The following is a 13,653-nucleotide window of genomic DNA, read 5'->3' as shown; positions in this document are numbered from 1 at the left end:
TTTCTTTCTTTCTTTTTTTAATCGTTTTATTAGGGGCTCATACAACTCTTATCACAATCCATACACATCAATTGTGTAAAGCGCATTTGTACACTCATTGCCCTCATTGTTCTCAAAACATTAGCTCTCCACTTAAGCCCTTGGCATCAGGTCCTCATTTTCCCCCCTCCCTCCCCACTCTCCCCTCCCTCATGAACCCTTGATAATTTATAAATTATTATTATTTTGTCATGGGACGTAGAGAGCCTGGTCTTTTTCCAGCAGAGTGGCTGAAGGTTTCAAACTGGTCAGTAACCAGCAGCACACCAGAGCTCCTGTGCACATCTCACTTAGAGTAAGAGCAGTGTCCCTGGTAACCATGCACCCATCAAAAATATGCCATTGGAGTTGTGCGTGTCCCCCTTGTGCGTGGTGAGTGGTGCCCAGGAAAAGCAGCCAGGGGCATGGGGACTTGGACGGGGACTGCGGGAGCCGAGTGCAAGTCCCATCTTGTCACGGCCTCAGCCCCACATCATGTGTGGTGTGATGAGGACCCAACAATGAAGTTTCACACGTTCAAGGTGGCCCCCAGTAACTCCTAGGCCAGGCTCCCCTTTCCCCTCTCTGTCCAGGCAGCCACAGGCACACACATCTGGACTTGCTGGCATTGGCATCAACCCTGTCAATGGGCCCCTTTGGCAGCAGAGTCCACCATGAACATGGCTTTCCCTAGAAGGTTGACTGCGGAGGTACACTCGTTTTTTGTCTGGGGCGACACCGCGAGTGTGTCTCAGGAGTGATAGGGCCGGGAAGGGAAAACTCATCCATCTGAGGAGCTCACTAACTAGCTCCCATCCATCAGGCGGTGGATGTCTGTGTGACAGAGGACCTTGAAGGTATCCTTTCTGTCCATCTACAATGCAGCATGGCCGCTGCAGGTCATGTGTTTCTGAGGAATAACCCGAGGTCGTCGTAGAGGATTAATTCACTCGCCAATTTATCTTTTTGTACAGGGAATCACCAATTAGTACAATAATCTGCTTCAGTAATGAGGTTAATATTTCATTAGCTCATTGGAGAGTGAAATTAAATTTTCATTTTTCTTCCTTAACAATCACAGTGGTTAACGAGAGACAAAGGGCTGCAGTATACCTATCTCAGGTTAGACAGCCTCTTGCTGTCCTAGGCTGTGGGGGCTACAGGAGGCCCCCAGACGTTCCTCAAAACAAGTCAGGACTTTGATATGAAGTGCTCAATTCAAGAAGGCAAAGTGCCTGGTAACTAACACACACACACACAGACACACACACACACACACACACACACAGACGCACGAGAGGGCTTCAAAAGGTTCGTGGGACAATGGAATGAAAAGATCACGAAATCGTTCTACAACTCCCTGAAGTCACTAGTACAAATGCATTTCCTGATACAACTCTAGCTGAAGGGAAAAAATCAAAACAAATGCAAATATTTGTACTGAAAAAAAGTGCATTCATTAAATCCCAATGATATTCTCAGAATTAGATGTTTTATGTGTAACACTCTAAAAATATCAACCTCTTGTCCCTGAACCGTTAGCCAGCTACCCACCTCCTCACCGGGTGTGAGTCAGTCAATGAGTGAAGGGTGCACTTGGATGATCGGAAAACACCTCACTCTTTCCATCTCTAACCCCACATGAAAACTGGGCATAGTCCACAGAGGGGTGTGTGGTTACTGGGGAGCAATTAGGAATGAGATGTCAAAAAAGGGGCTTGGCGTGGGGGGCGGTGTCACGAGTCATGGGCCCACCCTCACCTGCACTGTGTCCAAGCTCATAAGGATCGTCTAGCTGCTCGACCCTCGAACCGTCTGTTTGGCGTATTCCTTTGGGTTCTCCCCCCAAAGAGCTTGACGTCTTCAGGGGAAGCGTGAGTGGCTCAAGACTGATCACGCAGGGAGTCAGTCAATACTCTAACACATAAGGACTCACAGGCTCTGAGAGCTCATCAGATCTTCTTCTTTAGGGTTGAATTCTGACATGACTTACACCTGAACATAATCTTCAAGCACCAACTCACTCAATTTTTCCCTTGCCATAAGCCTGAGTGCTCCGATAAGTATTCAAATTTTTATAAGCATTTCATTATAAATGCACTTTTATCAAAGTTTTAAAATATTTTATTTTAAAAAAAAATTTGATTTCCCCCCCCAAATAAGGTTGTCAGGACTCCTTGTGGCAAGTGTCCGCTGTTCTCCCCTCCCCAAATCAAGATGTGGCCATGCGTGCACATCAGAACTACAGCAGGCCGTGATGTCCGGCTCTTGATTCTTGGCTAGCTAGTCACTAGAGCGAGCTTGATGTATCACGATGTGCCACCCAGTGAGCTGGAGGCTCCAATCTCCATCCCGTCTTCCCGGTCGGTGTCTTGAACACCAGGTAAACGCGTAGTGGAGCTACTGATTACTTTCAAGGCCACCGTGGGGCCGACATAAATCAAGGCCCAGTCACTCCAGTACTCCACGTATCAATGGAATGAATGGTTGAAATTAGATTTCTTTATAGAGAAATGTTAAACACTACTAAAATATTACACATTTAAAAATACCATCTTAAATGAAAATACTAACAGTCAATATTTAGTACTTTAATTTTTTTACTACATAAAATAGAAATGATAGATAATTTGTTCTCTACCCAGGTTACTTAGGGGGGGTTTAAATAATTATATTTCCATATATATGAACACATTAAACCTTTATGCAGGGGCTTCAAAAACTGTGTAGAAAACTTTCATTATCTTTTAACCCTATTTTTCTATGAACGTTTTGAGATGTGTTTGTATTTGTGTGTAGGCATATGTATATATAGATGTGTGTCTGTGTGTAAAACTCGGCTTGGTCACATATATGAGGTAGCTTCAAAAAGTTCATGGAAAAGTAATGGGATTTTTCGCATGAATTTTCTGAAGACTGCTCATGTATAAAACACACCAACAGCCCACTGCTGTGGAGCCAATTCTGACTCATAGTGACTCTCAAGGGCAGAGTAAAACTACGGTTTCTGGGGTCATCGATCTTTATGGGGACACAAAGTCTGCCTTCTGCCTAGGAGTGGCTGGCAGATTTGAAGTGCTGGCCTTGTGGTTAACAGCCGAGCATGCAACACTCTATGCCACCAGGGCTCCTGTGTGTGTGCATGCATGTCAAGAAATATCAATGACACACTGCTCACCATAAAAATAGACACGCTTCGAGGAACAAACGGCTGACTTCAGAAAGAGCACATGAACCACAAGGGTCTTCTTCATCCAAGTGGACAGGGGCCACAGTACTCAGCAGGAGACCCAGACACCACCGCTCACTGCCCCTCATCTGCCCGAAGGTCAACGGCACAGAAGTAGGGGTCTTCGGTCCGGCACGCGGGCCTGCTGGGGGGTGTTCTCTTCACAGAGGAGGCGGGTGAATGAGAACTGGAGCCCAGTCTGGCACTGGCCGCAGCTTGCCCCCACCCTGCCCCCACCCCGCCCCCAAGTCTTTGAAACAGACCCCACAAGTCGGACGCAGAATCGCAGACTGGAGCTCACTCCGCAAGCCTTACCTCGAACTCAGCGTGTTTGTGAACATCCTCCGCCCGCTGCCGGTTCAAAATAAACTCAGCCTCGTTTGCCACGCGCACGATGTGGTCCTTCATGGCGTGGCACAGCAACCTGCAGAGGGAGCGACCTGTGAGGCCCTGAGACACGGCCCCAGGGTTTCCCACCATCAAACAGCGGCGATGCATAAATCTTAAGGAAGATTAAAAGCAAAACAAAGGGAAAAACCCCAAACACTACCCTCCAGTCAGTTCTGACTCCCAGCAGCCCCATGGAGGGCTTTCGAAAGCCCCCCATATGTATATTTAAAGACAAAACAAAAACCCACTGCCATCGAATCTATTCTGACTAGCAGAGAGGAATCCTGCAGGACAGGGTAAGGCTGCCCCTGTGGGTTTCCACAGCCGCCAATCTTCATGGGAGCAGACAGCCTCATCTTCCACTCTTACTCCACGCTTGTGGGTTAGAAAGGCCAACCTCGCAGTTTGCAACCCAAAGCTTAACCCACTGCACCACCCAGGTGATACAGTTTAAAGTATACACCCAAGGGGTGAGTTTATTTTGTAAGAGCTAAGGTCGTTGCTTTAAAATACGTGGTTTTTAAAAAACACAACCCGACAAATGACGAAGACCTTTGCATACCCAACGCTCCACAGGAAGCCCCGTGGCCCCTTCCCCGCCGTGTGTGTGTGTGTGTGTGTGTGTGTGTGTGTGTGTGTGTGTGTGTGTGTAGAATGTTAACACGTGGGTACACCCGGGAACCTCCCTGGGAGGTAGGGCCTATCTGAGGAAGACAGGCAGATTTCCCACTAAAACCAGGCAATCAAGCCCAAGCTGCACCTTTTTACCCAGATGGGGTGCAGGACGCTGTCTTTGCTGCGCTGAGCCTGGCTCATGAATTGGGTGACGTGCAGAGCTTCGCATCTGCGAACCCCGGGCTCTGGGCCCGCACCCATCCACCTGCTCTGCAGTGTGACTCTGCTCGCTGTCTCATCTGAAAGAGGCTCTTTTACAAAAACCGTAAGAGAATACTCTGGTTTCTCTTCAGATCGCATAAATCTTTTGCCTTTTACTAAAAAAGCCTTCAGACAGAACAATCCCCCAAAGTCACGGCAACCCTAAATAACAGCTTACTGTCAGTCCAGAGAGAGCTCGGTCTGGAGGGTCGTGGTCTTTGCAGGTCCCTTCTCGGTGGGGTCACACTGAGAGCAGCAACTCGACGGGCTGCACTGGGAGCCCGTGGAGGGATTCTCGGGGGGAAGCCATTCAGAGACACAGTAATGTGTGTGGGTGCACGCCTGGGTGTGTGTGTGTGTTCTCAATGACAGCAAGGGCACAATGTGAGTCAGGGAGCCGTCTGCCCTGCCCTTGGGTCTAGCCTGGCCCACCTGGGCTCCTCTGTGAGGAGCAGACCTCAGGAGCCAGGGCACAAGAATTAGTCTTTCTTTCCACTGGAATTCTCTCCTGGAATCTGGCAGCCCCCTCACTCAAAGAGCTTCAAGGAACAAAGGTAGGTGCTGTGGACCCATGCCCCGCTGAGCTTCAGCCCAAAGTCACCCTCCAGCACCCGCATCCCAGACAAGTCTGCTGGCACAGAGCACTGCTGAGTGGGCCTGGTGGGGGCTTGGACAGACACCGAGGGGCTCTGCCCAAGTAAACCTGCCACCATCAGAGACCACTGGCTTCTTTCCTATTTCCTCCTTTGATAACAGGGCTACAGGACATAACTCGTCCACCGGCCATCTAGCACCAGGGAAGATCTATCTGCAGGCCACATTCCCAGAGCAAGGGCGAGGGCCAGCATTAATCCCTGCCCCACAGCCACAGGTATATCAAAGCCCTCCTGCACTGCACTGTTGGGCAGGTGAGTGCTGGGCCGTCCTAACCCGTGGTGAAGGCTGCCCGGTATGGCAGATGCAGTTAACAGCCCTGAACAATACACGTAAAAGCAGTTAAAATGGCACATCTTACTATACTTATTTAAAATGTAAAGAAAAAAGAAAAAGAATGAGGGCAATTAATAAGGCTGTCTTTTTATCTTTTAACCAATCATTCCTAAAATGAGCGCCCCTTTTTCTTTCTTGCTGAAGTGCCGTAATTTCAATCCAAGTAGAATAAGATGTTATTTAATTTCTGTGTTCACGTAATACAAACATGGTGACTCCTCCCATATTCCTCTCTGTGTTCTGTGAACCCATTGCAGGCTTCACTTTTTCAATGATAAACATGAATAAGCAAATATATATATATATATATATATAAATGTGGCATCATTATCAAGTTTTTAATTATTTAAACAATCCTGAGTGATTGTCCAACTCTCATGTTAAAGGCTACACGTATCTCTGAGGTCCATCTGATAGTTCTGAATGTGCTTGTTCTTTCTGCAATATCCAACTGAATCGGACGGGCCAAGTGGTTAGTCCCCTGGATGGTGACCTGGGTTGGACAGAAGGGAGCAATGGCCCGTCCTGCAATGAACCGTCCTCCACTGCCCTGTCCTACACTGCTCTGGCCTGCACTGCCTAGTCCTACACTGCTCAGTCCTATACTGACCCATCCTACACTGCTCTGTCCTGCACTGCCCAGTCCTGCACTGCCCAGTCCTGCACGTCCTTCTCCTACCTGTCCAGTTCTGTGTGGTGCTGGAAGTATCTCACCCCCAAATCATTTGCCATCTTAGTATCACATCTTCCACACAATTAAGAGGTGGATGGCTGTCCACAGCAATCATTGGATCCCGAGTAGCTCTGAACCTGAGAGGGGTCTCAGAAGACTTCTGTCCAGAGTCCTGTCTGGTATGACCCAGATTTAGTCAGGCCAGGGTGGGATAGGGTAAGTCAGTCTGTTCCTCCAGGGGCAGTGGGAGTGGTCCTGGCAGGTGACATGGGCATCCTGGATAACAAGTAACATCATGATAAATGAAGAAAAGGTTGAAGTTGCCAAGGATTTGGTCTCGCTTGGATCCACAATCAGTGCTCATGGAAGCAGCAGTCAAGAGATCAAAAGACAAGTTGCAATAGGTAAATCTGCTGCACAAGACCTCTTCAGAGTATTGAAAAGCAAGGATGGCACTTTAAGACCTAAGGTGTGCCTGACTCAAACCATGGTATTTTCAATGGTCTCACTTGCATGTGAAATTTGGACACTGAATAGAGAAGAACAAGGAATCAGTACATTTGGATTGTGGTGCTGGAGAAAAAGGCCGAAAGTACCACAGACTGCTAAAAGGACGGACTGCTCTGTCTTGGAAGAAACATGGCCAGAATCCTTGGAGGCAAGGGTGGTGCGACTTGTTCTTCCATACTTCGGCCACACTGTCAGGAGAGACCAGTCCCTGGGGAAGGACAGCAGGGAGAAGGCCCTTGACGAGGTGCAGTGAGTCAGTGGCTGCAGGCCTGGGCTCAGGCACAGGAACGACTGTGAGAACGGCGCAGGGCTGCGGAGAGTTGGGTCTGTGGTGCATAAAGGCCCTACGCGTTGAAACCAACCCGATGGCACCTAACACCAAGTCTGCTCCTCTAGGACCAGTAAGCATCCTGCCAGTTTGCAGAGCAACAGGCCAGGTGGAGATGTCCCCTAGAAATGTACAGCTGGCAGCTCTCAGACACCCAAGAAGAGCCCTGCCCACAGTCCCCAACAACACAGGAAATGCAGAGGCAGCCAAGGTGGAGGGGCCCTTTAGGACCCAGGATGCTTGGGAGGGAAGGCCCCCCTTCTGTAAGGATGGCCGGAGAGTGCAGGGCCACACAGGCTGCCTGCACTACGACCAGACCACCGAGCCAGCAGAGAAGATGCACTGAACCGACTCGGGGCGTCACGTCTTGCTGGAATCGCTGGCCTCGGTCTTGGAGGCAGGCTTGCGACACCCATTCATGTCTGCGTGTGGGATGGCTGCTGACGGCAGAGAGAGCCTTCAGGAAATCTAATATGTGCCTGTTAGTGGAGATTACAGAATTTAAACAGATTACCGGAGGATAGCAGGAAGAGAGGGTACCATTCCCAGGAGTTGAGCAATGAAGCTTCTGGGGGTGGCTGTGTGTGGGGTGGGGGTGCTGTCAATTATCTCTAAGCTTGTCTCCCAGTGCCTGCACTCAAAGACATATCTACATTATCTACAGACAAAGACTTTCAGTGCACGGTCAGGCATCTGCCCGTCAGACTCGCCCCACCGTCTAGCTGCCGTATCCATGTGGAAACCTGTCCATGCAATGGGCGCTCACCCTTCCAGGTGACCTTCCCAACTCCAGGGAGGGTCAACCCTGCTTCCCTTCAGGAGAAGACTCCATCGCCGGCTGCACTCTCCACTCCAACAGTCCACTAATCTCTGACCCACACCCACTGTACCCCACAGCTCTGTCTCTATTCACCGGCTCCACACGCTGACTGCCCAGGTAAAAACAAACGATTTCAAAAGCTTACAGCTACTTCCGATCTCCATTTACTTAACCCTTCTACCTGCCTACCCTCCACCCTTCCCTCATTTTCTTCAGGTCAAGCCCCGCTCTCACTAGCCAGCACCCTCCCGGTTCTTCGTCTTCCTGCTGCATCTGCTCTGGAAATGTGAGGCGGAACTGACACACAGTCTCTCCAACAGCCTCGCAGCAGGACTGTGGGGTGCAGCTACAGACATGCACAAAACCTGCACTCACCCAAGATGAAATTGGTCCTGGCTTGTCTGTGTCTGAACAAGGCTTTCCAGGAGACAGAACCCCTAATCTCATTTCATCATCCTAATCCATTCACTTGAAAACATTCTCTATCAAAAATATGATGACATGATAGTTAAACATAATAAAATATGTATATTACGGCTACCCTGAGGAACCGTGCGCTTACCCTCCCCTGGCTTCAGCAGCATGCTGCTCATGCTCATGCCCACCAGAGAAATATGTTGTTTAGATCGCCTGTTTATTAGCTTATAAATCAAGCTGCAGGTTCTCTGTAGATTTTTTTTTTTTTTGAGATTAGGGAAACCCTCTTACTCTTTGTTTGCTGGAAGTATTTTTGCTGTACCTGCTGGTATGATCATAACAGGCTTACCATTTGCATGTTGAAGAAACCACAGTTTAAGACAATGTGTGACAGTAAGTCTTGCACCCTTTCTCGTTGAATGAACATACTATTGATACAAAGCTGATGTGGGATCAATTAGATAGCGTGTGTGTGTGTGTGTGTGTGTGTGTGGTGATTTTAACCTTTATTAGGAATTAGGTGAAGGTTGACAGAGCAAATGCCCAGTTTTGCTCTCAACGACTCACCCCAACCCCGACTGCCAGGCCTCCTCACCCTCATTTGTTGGCTAGCTCCTTGCTCAATACTGTCCTCCTCTCCACCCAACGTTACCCCTGCCTTATCCTCTAGCCCAGCGGTTCTCAACCTTCCTCATGCGGCGACCCTTCATACAGCTCCTCATGTGGGGGTGACCCCCAACCATCGAAGTATTTTTGTGACTACTCAATAACTGTCATTGTGCTACTGTTATGAATCGGGAACCCCTGTGAGAGGGTCACTTGACCCCCAAAGGGGTGGCGACCCCCAGGTGGAGAAGCGTTGCTCTAGCCTGTGACTTCCCCTTTGGTCTACCTGCCGCCTGCCACCACCGACAACCCTCAACATGTGATTCCGACCAGTGGGAACAATCCCTCCACTCCTTCATAACCATGGCTGCTGTTGTCGGATGCCCTCGTGGAGGTTCCGACTTCTAGCGCCCTCGGTGTACGCCAGGACGAAACGCCACCAGAAGGAGACATCCCTCACGGCACCATCCTCACAAGTGTTCTTGTGTTTGAACCCAGGGCTGCTGCCACCGTGTCAGCCCACTGCCATTGGAGCCTTCCTCTTTTTCACTGATCTGCCACTTTATCAAACATGCTGTCCTTCTCCGGGTACAGGTCTCCTGACAACCTGTCCTAAGTGTCTGAGACATAGCCCCTCCATGCTTGTCTCTAAGGAGCACTCTAGTCTCATACAATATTTGTCCTCTGGGGCTTGATTTTTCATGAGAATTTAAACATCCACATTTAAGACGAAGATTGGCCTGTGACTTTCCTCTCTTCCACATTCTTTGTTTGCTTTTGGAATCAAGATGAGGTCGGCCTCCAAGAAGAGATCCATTCTTCGGTGTTTGCATGAGGCAGAAGGATGACACAGTGGTGGGGCATACAGGCTAGCACCTCATTTGGGCTTAGAGTTTTCCCAGCAAGAGTTTTGACTGATTAGATTTCTTTCATACATACAGGATAAGTCCTCACATAGTGTTGTGATACGATTGTCATTTCAGTGGTATGACTATTTTGACAGTACTTCCATTATATTATCAAATGCATTTTATCTATAAGGAAGTCCTCTTTTTGTCATTCAGGCTGGTTAGCTGTGTTTCCTCTAGTTTGTACTTGGGTAGTCTGGGCGTTTGCCTATTTTGCTCCTTTTTACTCTTTTGGGGAAGGACCTTTGTCTATGTGGACCCACCCTACTGTACCTTATTCCCACTGCACTGGTTTCTGTTCTGCTCTTCAACATGGACTCCCCTGTGCTTTCTGAAGGCTTATTCTGTTCTCAACCAAAATTAGATTAGCTAGATATGCATGTTACATGTTCTTGTGAGAAGAACACACTTTTTTTTTAACTGGTGCAAAGTTCTACATAGTATCATAAGGCCATGGTTCCTAATGATGCCATCTAAGTCTTATATACCTTTACTGATTATTTGCTTGGGTGGGCATGTTGGTGATTGAGATAGATGTGGTGGAATCTTCCATAAAAATGACATATTTGGTTTTTTTCTCCCCGATGTTCCATTATTTTTGTCTTTATGTATTAGGGGTTATTTTATTTGGAACATGCAATTAAGAATGGTAGTATCTTTGTAGTGAATTAGATTTCCCTGAACTCTATGACCTGCTGTGGCTATAAGGTGCTGTCAGCTCAGGTCTGACTCATGGTGACCCTGCACAATAGAAGGCAAGACTGCCCGGGCCGTGCCAGCCTCACCAGTGTTATGTTTGAGCCCAGGCCTTTACTGAACAGAACATGTCTTGGCTTTTAATGCAATTAACAGATTCTGTTTTTAATTAGGAAGTATGGTCCATGTATGTTTATTGCTAATATTAATATATAATGTAACTGTTTCTAAAACAACGTTTTCTTATTTCTACTGGTTCTTAACAATCTGCGGTATGCAGATGACACAACCTTGCTTGTTGAAAGTGAGGACAGATGACGTGAAGCACCGCGAATGAAGATCAAGGACTGCAGCCCTCAGTATGGATGACAACTCAGTGTAAGGAAGACCGACATCCTCACAACTGGACCAATAAGAAACATCAGGATAAATGGAGAAAACGTTGAAGCTGTCAAGGATTTGGTCTTACTTGGATCCGCAATCAATGCTCATAGAACCAGCAGTCAAGAGATCAAAAGACATAATGCATTAGGTACATTTGTTGCATAAGACCGCTTTAAAGTACTGAAGAACAGAGATATTACTTTAAGGACTAAGGTAGGCCTAACCCGAGCCATGGTAACTTCTATTGTATCGTATGCATGTGAAAACTGGACACTGAATGAGGAATGAGGACACTGAATGAGGACACTATTCTTGAGGAAGAACAGACGCACGTGAATGGTGGTGCAGGAGGAGAATACTGAAGTACCGTTGGGGGCTGCTAAAAGGACGAGTGGGTCTTTACTGGAAGAAGGCAAGTGCTCCTTAGAGGCAAGAGTGGTGTGACTTCATCTCCTGTACTTTGAACATGTTGTCAGGAGAGACCAGTCCCTGGAGAAAGGCATCGTGTGCAGTAAAGTGGAAGGGAGGCAAAAAAGAAGGCCCCCACGGAGATGGACTGACACGGTGAGTGAGTGCATCAGTGGGCTCAGGCATCAGAACAAGTGAGGACGGTGCAGGAGTGTTCGTTCTGCTTTGCACAGGGCCGCTATGGGTCCCTGACAACAACACTAGTCCTTGTGTTCTTATGTGGTTTTCAGGGCAGGGCATCTAGGTTTGGGTTGGTTTTTTTAATATTCTTATTTTATATTTTTACTCTCTACTGATTGAAAAGATACCCACTCCATTATTTTCAGTTACCCTTACAAGTTAACAATGTACGTGCAAAACCCTGTTCCATCTCAACGCGCTCATCATTGCCTAAGACTTACAGGCGGTTGCCTTACATTTTAAGTTTCTGTCCCAGTCCAACTCACACATAACATACACATAACAGTGTACAGAGTCAGACCATCTCTGTGCAGACCGTATGCTCGTCCTCTTCCCCTGCATTGCTCCGTCCTTCTAAGGTCATTCTTCTTGACCCGGATCCACAGAAACATCTCTGGACTGCTGTTCACTCATGTTAAAGTCTTCCAGGTTTGGGTCATCTCTAAATGTTCATCACTCCCCATATTTTAAAGTAGTGTTTTTTAATTGGAATATACCTCGCATAATAGAAATGCACATTTTAAAGTTGATGTCCCAATGTTTCAAGCATATTTACTATGTTGTATAACCATCACAACCATCTCTGGTACTTTTATGGGATTTTCATGCAAATAATACACACCTTCCATGTTTGTTTGTTAACCTTGACTTCCCCATGGAAGGTGGTGTTATAAATGAGCTATACTAAGTTTGTTGTTTTTTTATAGTAACATGTTAAAAATAATGGCACAGCAGTGCTTACAAAATTACCTCCCATGGGGACAGGGACAGAGTGGCTTAGCAAACAAATACAGAAGGTACATGCTATTTCTATAGCATATTGTAGCTCTACAACATTGCAATGTTACCGCACTGACTCACAGCAACCTATGTACAAGAGAACGAAACACAGACGGATCCTGCACCATGTCTACGATCACTGTTACGTCTGAGCCCATTTCATAGAGGGTCTCCCTCTACCTTATCAAGCACGATGACCTTCTCCAGGGATTAAACTCCTCTCCTGACAACATGTGCAAAGTAGGTCAGACCAATCCAGCCATCTTCACTTCTAACGAGCATGCTGGTTGTATTCTTCCCAAGTAGGCTCGTTCGTTCTGCTAGTTGTCTACCATTCTTTCGATATTTTAAGCCAAGACCATAATTCAAGTGCATCAATTTTTCTGTGACCTTCTTTATTTACAGCCCAACATTCGCACGGATGCGAGGCCATTGAAAATGCCACGAGGTGCGTTTTTGCACTCTATGACATTAGGAGGAGGTTTTGTGCGGCGCATTTGCGTGTGGGAGCAGCAGCCGAGAAATCAAATGACGGACGGCATCAGGCAAATCTGCTGCCAGAAAATGGAATCCTCGATAACATCAATATTTTCTGTTTATCATGTTATTGGTCCCGTCGTGCTGAGAGGTTTACCAGGTATAGATAACTTCACCAAGTACAAAGTTAAGCTCCCTCATAGCCCTCTCCCATCACAGAATGATCTAATCATTCATTACCTTTTGATTTACATGCTCTTGTCTTGAAATCGCTTTTATTTGTTGAGGTCTAATCCACGCTGAAGGCTGTAATAGCTGATCTTCATCAGTAAATGCTTCAGAACCTTTCTGCTGTCAGCAAACAAGGCTGTGTGGTCAACTGCATATTGCAGGTTAATGAGCCTTCCTCCAGTTCTGATGTCAGGTTCTTCTGCGTATAATCCAGCTTCTCTGGCCCTGTTTATACCTAGGAACTTGGAAGAACTATTTCTTTAGCATGCAGATTAAATATATATGACGAAAGGGTGCAAGAATGATGTACACCTTTCCTGATTTTGAACCACACAGTATCCTCTTTGCCTATTTAAGCACTAGTCTCTTGGGCTCGGTGCAGGTTCCACGTCAGCACAACGAAGTGTCTGGAAAGTCCTGTGCTCTTCAGTGGGATGCATCATTTGGTGTGAGACACAGTTAGTGACTTTGCATATTCAGGTAGTCTTGCTCTCACCAAGAGCCACCTGACAGTAGTAATACAGCCTTTGTTCTGCTTTGCTTTCTCAACCTGGCTGCAATCTCCAGCAGTTCCCTGTCCATGTCGTGCAATTGTTTTTGGATGATCTCAGCAAAACTTTTACTTGTATGTGATATTAATGATATTATTGAATAATTTCTACCCTTTCTTTG

The 13,653-nt window shown here is 47.1% G+C and overlaps 1 protein-coding gene across 1 annotated transcript in view; it reads right to left on the bottom strand.

The window, feature by feature from the left end:
• NBEA (neurobeachin) overlaps nt 1–13,653 on the bottom strand; it is a 465,975-nt gene that overhangs the window by 211,822 nt on the left and 240,500 nt on the right. The window contains exon 36 of the mRNA XM_045294000.1: nt 3,563–3,671. Within this exon, the coding sequence (XP_045149935.1) occupies nt 3,563–3,671 (109 nt within the window). The remainder of the gene's footprint in view (nt 1–3,562; nt 3,672–13,653) is intronic.

This window comes from Echinops telfairi, unplaced genomic scaffold (assembly GCF_000313985.2).
Source record: "Echinops telfairi isolate 266 unplaced genomic scaffold, ASM31398v2 ScPeMD7_2565;HRSCAF=3150, whole genome shotgun sequence".
Lineage (NCBI taxonomy): Eukaryota > Metazoa > Chordata > Mammalia > Afrosoricida > Tenrecidae > Echinops > Echinops telfairi.
Note: the sequence above shows the minus strand (reverse complement) of the source record. Positions and strands in the feature narration are given on the sequence as shown.